Here is a 9,961-nt window from a genome sequence, read left to right on the forward strand (position 1 = left end):
GGCAGCCGAGGTGGACAAGCAAGTGATCTTGCAGGTGTTTGGGGGCTGACCATTGCTTGCAAGTAGGGAGAGGCTGTTCCCTTTGCCGCCCGGTAGGCGAGCATCAGGGTCTTGAATGTGATGGGAGCTGCTACCGGGAGCCAGTGGAGGGTGCGGAGGAGGGGCGTGACATGGGAGAATATGGGGAGATTGAACACCAGACGAGCGGCAGCGTTCTGGATGAGCTGCAGAGGCCTGATGGAGGAGGCGGGGAGTCCGGCCAAGAGTGCATTGCAGTAGTCAAGGCGAGAGATTACAAGTGTTTGGACCAAAAGTTGTGCTGCATTAGAGTTAGGTCTTTGAAAAAACGATTTTCAAAGATCTTTCGATCCAATAGTCAATAACTCAACTGTGTGTTCTTTACATTGTACTGCACATTGAAAATAAAAAGCTTTGGAAATTGGAATGGAATTGGAGTTTCAAAACACTTGCTGAATTGATGGAACTGAAAAAGACTTTGCACACACATGCACACGCACACGCACACGCACACGCACACAGACGCATACATCACATGCGCACAAACAACTCACATCAGATAAACGATTTATTTGATCATGTCTGTATTTTGGCATGTAGCTTACACATTCATAAAGTTACATCTTCACGTTAAAACAACAACAACATCATTGGATCATGATGATATTGCACTTCAGTAGTAAACTCCCTTTCTCTCTGCCTGTCTGATCCTTTTCTCCTGCCCCCTTTTCCCTTGTGCCACATCTCTCTCTCCCTCTCTCTCTCTCTCTCTCCACTGTGTCACAGTTTGCAGGACTGGATGGCCATGGCGTCCTCTGGCCAGCGGAAGGAGTCCACGGCGAACTCGTCATAGTCAGTGCTGTATATGAGGGAGCGCACAAACGCCTCCTTATCAGCAGGCTCCGGGCGCAGCGTTGCCAACTTGTTCTTGTAGGCATACTCCATAATCTGCAGTGTACACAGACATACACACACATGCATTCATATGTCAGATGTGTGTGTGTGTGTGTGTGTGTGTGTGTGTGTGCACGTAGGCGTTGTGTTCATATGTATGTGTTAATAATATGTTAATGTGTATTTGTTTATGTTCAAATGTGTGTGTGTGTGTATGTCTTTGTGTGTGCGCATGTGCGTATTAATATGTATGTATTCATAATATGTTCATGTGTATTTGTTTATGTTCAAATGTCTGTGTGTGTGTGTGTGTGTGTGTGTGTGTGTGTGTATGTGTGTGTGTGTGTGTGTGTGTGTGTGTGTGTGTGAGGACGTCACCTTCACGGCCAGCTTGAGCGAGACATTCCTGATGCTGTTGAGAGGAGGGTACAGTCTTCCCTCGGCCAAATCCTGGTCTGTCACCAGCTCAGCGATGGTCTGTTGCACAAAGAAGCCAACATGGCTGACTTAATACACTAGTCACACATACAGTACAGATGTGTGGGCTTGAAGGCCAGAATGATGTCTTCTTGTTTTCTTTCAAAAGATCACAACATAGAATAGAATAGAATAGGATGTGCTGCTGTGAGCAGAATCAAAAGGAAATGAAAGAATGAAAAGATAACAAACACGCGCGCGCGCGCTCACGCACACACACACACACACACACACACACACACACACACACACACACAGACACACAGACACACAGACACACAGACACACACACACACACACACACACACACACACACACACACACACACACACACACACACAGACAGAGTTCAATCAGGTCTTTCTCTGTGGGTCAAGCCAGATACTGTAAGACAGGCACAATGCACACACAGAGCTTCAAGGTCTATGAAAGGATTCTGAGGATTCTTTCTATTCTTCATGCCTCCTTCTATTCTTCCTACTCTTCCCCGTCTACCTTGGTCGTATTATTCCATTTATAGTATTGAGATCTAAAGGTCTATCCCCATTGTTAAAAGAACTAACATTGACTGTTAGTCTCGTGCTCCTAGTATCCGTGTGTGGGTACGTACTACAAAAGCAGACTCACTTTATCTAGAAGTAAAGTAATGGGCAATGTTAGAAGAGTTTTTCAATCAATAATACTTCATCCAAATTCTAAAATGAGTGAGATCTTTCCTTAGCTTGAAAGCAGCGGGTGAACTGTTCAACATGTGAAGTGTACAATCAACTTCCATTAGGTGGCCAACCATGATCCTTGAGTTTGTGCTCTGCACGAGTCTGTTTACCCCTGATTCACTGCTTCTTGCTCTAAGTCTAAACCTGATGACATGAGGGCTCTAATGAACCTGAAGCAGACGAACGGCGGATGACAGCACGGTGGAAGCCGTGTTGACTCCTCTTCCACCATTCCCTGGACGGACCAGCGTACTGCAGGTACAATTACAGATCTTCCATAGACTTAATTGGAGATACTGAGATACAGAACTCTGTTGAAATAATGATACATCTAGACAAGATGTTATACGCACTCCCTCAGGCCAGCATGCCACGACTCATTCTGACACCATGAAACGAGAGACGCGATGGGGTATTCGACACTGCACACACACACACACGTTGCGCGTTGCAGTACCGTGAGGTGCGTTAACCACGTCTCACGTCAGCAGGCCACCGCCGCGCAGGGCGAAGGGTCGTACTAGACAGTATGGATGCCAGTGAGAAGACGTTATCAGCTTGGACATCGGTTATCGACTTTCTCAGTGGATATATTAATACTTCTCCCACGCCGCTGAGCGGGCTGTAGACATGAGGAGATTTTCAAGCGCCCGTTTTCTTCGATCTGAAAGTGCAAGAGGCTCAGCGGTGACCGCCTGCATCCCTGAGTCAGTCTGGGTGAGATCAATGGGATGCTGAAAAACCCGAGCGGACCTGATGTTTAATCACATCTCACACGTCAGCCACTCCGGTGTCACATGAGTGGATTAAAGGCTTAATAACACTCCACTCAATTGAACATAATGATGATGATTTCTGAGATGGATGGAGGGAGAGAGGGAGGGAGGGAGGGAGGGAGGGAGGGGTATGGGGAGGTTAGAGAGGGAGCGAGACACTGTATGGAGGGATGGGAGATGAAAAAGAGAGTCTTTGGTGCTGAAAGTATGGGGTAGAGAAAGCGAATGATCAATAGGTAGTTAAAAGAAGAGAGATTGGAAGTTTGGAAAAGAGGGAGGGAAGTTGTGAAGGAGTTGAAGAAGTGAGGGGGAGATATACTGTCAGGCTGAAGAAAAGAGAGGATGTTTGCAAAAGAGAGAACAAGAGTATGGGTTGAGAGGAGAGAGTTGGAGCAGTGTGTCTATGTGTGTGTGTGTGTGTTACCTGTGCAGTGGTCAGGAAGATCTCGTCTGTGATGGTTCGGATGGCACAGGCGGTGACGCCCAGTCCAACACCAGGGAAGACGTAGGCGTTGTTGCCCTGGCCGGGGTAGAACTTCCTCCCATCGGGCAGGGTCACTGGGTCAAACGGACTCCCACTGGCAAAGATACCCCGTCCCTGGGGCACAAGAGCATGGATATATCATCTACTCTCTTTTGTCATGCAACCCTTGTTTTACCAGGTAAATTCACTGAGAGCATACATATATAATACATACTGTACATACATACATACATACATACTGTACACATGCTCACCCTCTGCTCTCCAATGTAGCTTGTTTTTACGTATAAGGAGAACCAGCAAAATAAAGGTTTATGATTTACAGTATAACACCTGCACCGTTCCTACACATAACACCTATCAACAGGCACATACAATACAGGTACAGGTAATGTTATCCCTGCAGCACAGAACCTCTCCATCTCACACACCCAGACAGACACACTGACGGACACAGAACCTCTCCATCTCACACGCAGACAGACACACTGACGGATACACAGACAGACACATTGACACCCAGACAGACACATTGACGGATACACAGACAGACATTGACGGACACCCAGACAGACACAGAACCTCTCCATCTCACACACCCAGACACATGCTGACGGACACAGAGCCGCTTCATGTCACACCCACACAGACACACCGACGGGGACCGACCTCTGTGATAGTGTAGCACTGCTCAGCGGTGCACTCGGCCTTGCTGGTCGGGTTGCTGAGGGCGAAGACGATCGGTCGCTTGTTGAAGGAGGCCATGTCTTTGAGGATCTGCTCAGTGAAGGCTCCAGCAATGGCCGCCACTCCTGAGAACGCCAAAAGGAATGTGAAAATGGACAAACAATGGATCCACTCTGCTACTGGACCTTCATGGGACAGCCATTCTCCTCTGTAGCCTATAGAATGTAGCCAAGGCCCAGCAGCGAGAGTACCTAACCAATCACCATTGCATGAAGTGAAATAGGCCCCCCCCCCCTCCCACACACACACACACACACACACACACACAACTGTATTCACATTAACTTTCAAATGTATACGTAATGGTGTGAGATTTTGATACTAGCCCACACCTGGTTTCTTACAGTACCTCACTGGCCACACTTACCCTCTTTTCTTTCTTTTCTTCCTCTCCTTCCATTTTATTGACATTCATAATGTGCGAATGAACCAAACTAAACGTCCCCGTCCAGTTCTATCCACTCAACCATCGTTGACGGTCGTTGGGTAGTTACGCCAACCCCAGTGAGTTGATTGGTCTATTTACCTATGATTGCTGTGGGTTTCAGCTCCTTCACCACGTCCTCCAGCTTCCTCATCTGCGGGTGTTCGTGTGCAAACCTCTCCTTCTCATGGGTCAGGTTGTCTCGGCCCTGCAGGGGGGGTAGGATGGTGGTCAAATTTCGAATTTAAAAACCAATCATCCACTGTGAAATGGAAATGAGCCTTGGGCTTCCTATAATGGGCCAGTTAAAGACACATTGTGTAATATAACACGTCACACACAATGAAGGAGGTATAAAACAATGCTGTGACAAAGAAGTGTCGTAAAGAGGGGAGGGAAGGGGTGTGTGATGTTTGATGTTCTCCAAGATCAACAAACACACAGTGAGATTCACACCTGATTACACAAAGACTAAGGGCCCGGGATGTTGAAACTCTTCTACTCTCCCACGGGAAAATAAGATGGACCGCCTCTGGATTGTGTGGAGGCAAATTGTTTCTACGCACTAGGGGGCAGTGCTGACACATTGCTTGTGAAACATGACTATTGAGTTTAGCAATAACAAAGGCTTGATACAATGGCTTGAAACTTGAAACTCCTGAAACTGGCTTCTCATCACGAAATGAACATAAACACCCACACCACTATGCTGTCTCTCTTGTGGCACTGGTAATAATAAAACCCCCATTGCTTAGTTCATCGATAAGAACTTCTGCACACACAATTACCTCCATTCCCTTCTTTGGCTCACCTTCTCGGTCTGTATGACATTCACATTTTTTCTATTGGTTTTGAGAAAGAAACAACAACAACAAAGCGGGCTCCCCGCCACTTTCTTTTGGTAAACAGCTGAGGGATGGGGCTGGAGAAATGAAACCACTCTCAAATTCATAAACTGAGCTATGCAAAGACTGACCATTCATTAGATCAAAATCAGTTTTAACCATGATCTGAAGTTATATACAGTGTTTCTTTACAAAAAATTGAGTAAAACAATCTTATATTTTGGGCTCTGATAGGGAAAGACAGTTGAACTAAGCTCATGAGGCATTTTCTTATATATTCTTCAATAATCAAGGGTTCACTATACATGATTCGTTTAAAAGTCCAGAAACAGATTTTGCCCTTTTAAAAGATACAGAATCATGTGTGATTAACTCGTATCTGTGATTAACTGAACCCCATCCTCAAACATGGTCCAGATGACATTCTCTGGACAAGGCCTTCGTTCCAATGATGTAACATTACCATGATTAACATAGTTATCAGTCTTCTATTAAGATCAGGGATTAGACTATACAGCTGTTCTCTGTTGGAGGAAACTCAACATGGTGGCCTATGTCAATAACCGAATAAAAAGACTGGAGGACAAAAGATCCCAGCTGAAACCAATCCACACCCAGAGCAGAGCTCCAGAAACTCCATAATATTCCTCCATTAGACTCCTGAAACTCCATAATATTCCTACATTAGACTCCAGAAACTCCACATGTTCCTCATGTTTTCCTGATAGTCTCTCCCTGCCCTGTTGACCTGTTATTCTACCAGATAGGTCATCACTGTAGGGAGGGAGGGACTCTGGGAGCTCTGTCATTGGTTCACATTGTGACAGCACACTGAATCAAATGCATCTCAAGTATTTCAAAGTATTGGATATGTATGAATTTGACCCAGGTCTGGTCTATAGGGGTCGAAGAATCACCTTGACGATGAGGCCTTTGGAGTCAACCATCCAGATCTTTCTCAGACACTGGTCTTTAGGGAGTCCCTCCTTCTCCATCGCCATGGTGATGAGGTCAGCTATCCCCATCGCAGCCTGGGTAAACAAGAAAGACAAAAGAGAGGAGAGAGAGAGAGCAGCCATGAGAGAGAAGTCGCTGTGTCCTTCAAACAATACTCCATATATACCATTATCTTCGCTGATCAAACAAGGAATCATAAATCCTAAAGCTTTTGTCCCTAAACGCTTAGATGTTTGCCTTCTTATTGGGTTTTATTGTAACCTTGACACAGGGGCAATTAGACCTTTGATCTTATGTTTCACTGATTGCCTGTGATATTTTTTGTGCTGAAAACTCAGTCATGGTTGTGCTCTTGAAAAAGCGGTGCTTTTTTCACAAAATGGCACAATTCCGTCAAAATGTGCCCATTATTTGTATAAAAAGTGTTGATCCATTGATTAACATGCATAGCCAGACCGTTTATTTATGAACACTAGAAGCCCAAGGGCCCTCATTACTAACCAAAGTACCCAGAGTGAGGTCCAGAGACGTCCATTTGTTGACGTTAGTGTAACAGTGTAATTATTGAATTAGATTAATACCAAGCAAAAAAAGAATGCACCGGTTGTGTTTAGTCAGGACTTAAGAATCATTAGAATTCCACATTTTGTATTTTAAAGAGCTTACATACTGAATATAACTTATTGACAGATATAACTGGTGTAACTGAGCATAGCCTACCATAAAAAAAACCTGTACAAACCCATTATTGGTACAATAGTTCACCGTCAGCTCCTGAGCACAGAGACTAGAAGTCATTCCAAATGTCTCCCCGATACAAATGTTTCTGTGCTAATTGCAGTTTTATTGTCATGTTTTGCTGTTAACCAGGGACAGGGTCAGTGTGGAGTGCCAGTCGAGTGGTCTTGTAGACCTCTATAAAAGCCCTGTGATTGGCCAGGGGAATAGCGTTTCTCTTTATGTGTGTGTGTGTGTGTGTGTGTACAATATTGGTGAGTGGTTATTTCGGTGGTCATTATAGACAATCAGTCTGCTATGTTTCAGTTAAAAAAGGGGGCCAAACCCCCCACATTGACAAGAGCTCAGCAGCACCTACCTCCCCTGCACCCTGGAACACAACGGTGTGGTCCGACATCTTGCTCTTGGTGAGGCGGAGCGCGGCGAGGAGGCCGGCCACTGCTACTGCTGCAGTACCTGGTGGTTGGAGGTGAGAGGGTGCTTTACATTATTTAAATGCACAATTATGAATGTATCTTTCCTCAAGTCACGTTTTACTGCAGTGAGTGAAATGAGAAAGAAAGAGAGAGAGAGAGAGAGAGAGAGAGAGAGAGAGAGAGAGAGAGAGAGAGGTCTTACAGGGTAGAGAGAGAGAGAGAGAGAGAGAGAGAAAGGGAGATTGAGAGAATTGGGAGGAAGAGTGAATCAATGAGAATAAAAGTCAATCAGCCCCTGTAGGGTCGTGCTGAACGTGCAGTAATAGCAAGCAGATGGACAGAGAGAATCAGAGAGAAAATGTGTTATGTGTTACCCTAAATAGCTGTACAGTAATTAGGGTCTAATTGCTGGGGAATGTAGTTGTGTTAAACACAGACGGCTCTAATGGCTCTACAGAGAGAGTGTGACTGGTCCTGTGGTCTCATTAAGCAGCAGAGAAGGAGAAGTACAGTCTGGATCTGAAATGACTGCTGTTTTCCACAGGGCTATATACCAATCACAAATTGACTAGGGTTAAGTGTGTAGGGGTCAATGTTATTTAGCTTGTGGCTAATATACTCAAAAATAATCATACACACACATAAGAGGCTGACCGATAAGTGGGAGTTTGTTGGCAGTTGTGTATGTGTGCCTCTGTGTGTGTGTGTGTGTGTGTGTGTGTGTGTGTGTGTGCGTGTGTGTGTGTGTACGTGCGTGTGTGTGTGTTTAGATGTCGGCGTCTCATACAGGACATTCATGGTTAAAGTACCTTGGATGTCATCGTTGAATGTGCAGTACTTGTTGCGGTACTTGTTCAGCAGACGGAAGGCGTTGACATTCGCAAAGTCCTCAAACTGGATGAGACAGTCCATTCCATACCTGGGGAGAGAACATGGCCCACGTCAGAGAGAGCAGCATTCACACTCAAACTTCCAGACAGAGAGGGTGTCCTCTCTGTCTGGAAGAGTCTGCCGGGTGTTATTTGGGAGTGGGGGGGGGGGTGGCAGAGCATGGCATTGATCATCGCCCACTCCCTCAAACGGTGTTCCTCTGTGGCTCAGTTGGTAGAGCATGGCGCTAACAACGCTTAGGTTGTGGGTTTGATTATGTATATACTGGCAATGTAAGTCGCTTTGGATAAAAGCGTCAGCTAAATGGCGTATATTATTATATAATATACATATTGTATTGGCCAAAGATGCAGGTTTCTGTCATGTTCTCTCATATTTTGCCCTGCATAAAGAAATTGTCTGTGATCATGTGCTTCTGCTTGTCTGGTCTCATCATTGGAGCCCCTTGTGCACAAGGGGAACATAGGAGCCATGACAGTTCTGTCCTGAAGGGGACGCTCTTACACAGCTCAGGAGTTCAAGGTACAGCATACACTCCAGAAGAACAAAACGTGTGGAATCAGGCGCTCCTGAGGGCTAGGTGTGTCTGCGCATACAGTACATGGGATTATTATAACACTTATTTTCGTAATAATCTGTAACTCCCGCCGCTGTTGCCAAAACTGCTGCTACTGAAAACAAATATCCACCCATGTGATATATGAATAGGATTAGCCTCCAATAAATCAGTCAAAACCTTCATCTTTGACAGACATGGTAATTTATTATCCGTTCTGTACACAGCTGCCGCTGTCAGATTAGAGGAGGCAACGCTTTAATCATCTGCTAATATATACAGAGAATACATACCGGTGAACTATTTATTTGGAACCGGTGTGTATTAGGGGCCGACTATTATTGGAGACACCGTGCTTATTGGACGTTCCAGTACGATTCTATGAATATAAAACAAGCATGTGATAGTAATATAATATATGCCATTTAGCTGACGCTTTTATCCAAAGCGACTTCCAATGCAGTGAGTGCATACATTTCAGTATATATGGTCCCGTCGGGTATCAAACCCACGACCTAAGCGTTGTTAGCGCCGTGCTCTACCAACTGAGCCACAGAGGGCCAGACAGGGCCAGACAGGGCCTGATAGTGTGTGTAGGGAACCCAGCCATCCACTTTGTCAGCTCATTAGGAACCAACGTGATTCTCAGAGGACCAGGCGGCTTCCCTGACACCTTGTTCACTGACACATTCTTCCTCTGCGTGGAAACCAATGAAACACCTGTTCTAAAGGTTGTTAGGCAAGTTACGACCCCTTTCAAGGAGGGAGGTCCAGCGACCACAAAGGAAAAGAGCCCCTCTAAAACACTCTGTTTGATGGAAGGAATACAAAGCCCACCCACGCCTCTAGTAAAGCAGCGCCAGTTTGTTTCACTAGCTAATCCTCAGTCAACCTGATATGCCGCACAGCAACATCTCAGCCTGTCTTCCATCAATAAAAAAAAAACAATCAGCAAAAACATCACACATGAAAGGATATATATATATATGAGTCCCTAAATTAGCCTTAGCAGGGTGCCACTG

General features: G+C 45.4%; 1 protein-coding gene across 2 annotated transcripts in view; it reads right to left on the bottom strand.

The window, feature by feature from the left end:
• Window positions 1-578: 578 nt before the first annotated feature.
• me1 (malic enzyme 1, NADP(+)-dependent, cytosolic) overlaps window positions 579-9,961 on the bottom strand; it is a 78,655-nt gene continuing 69,272 nt past the window's right edge. For both annotated transcript variants that reach the window (XM_083678772.1, XM_083678773.1), the window contains 8 exons: window positions 8,302-8,411; window positions 7,435-7,532; window positions 6,299-6,412; window positions 4,639-4,744; window positions 4,035-4,177; window positions 3,306-3,479; window positions 1,291-1,389; window positions 579-966 (listed from right to left, as the gene is read on the bottom strand). In XM_083678772.1, coding sequence (XP_083534898.1) covers window positions 799-966; window positions 1,291-1,389; window positions 3,306-3,479; window positions 4,035-4,177; window positions 4,639-4,744; window positions 6,299-6,412; window positions 7,435-7,532; window positions 8,302-8,411 — 1,012 coding nt within the window. In that variant the 3' untranslated portion in view covers window positions 579-798. The remainder of the gene's footprint in view (window positions 967-1,290; window positions 1,390-3,305; window positions 3,480-4,034; window positions 4,178-4,638; window positions 4,745-6,298; window positions 6,413-7,434; window positions 7,533-8,301; window positions 8,412-9,961) is intronic.

Source organism: Argentina silus (assembly GCF_951799395.1).
Source record: "Argentina silus genome assembly, chromosome: 10".
NCBI classification, from domain to species: Eukaryota; Metazoa; Chordata; class Actinopteri; order Argentiniformes; family Argentinidae; genus Argentina; species Argentina silus.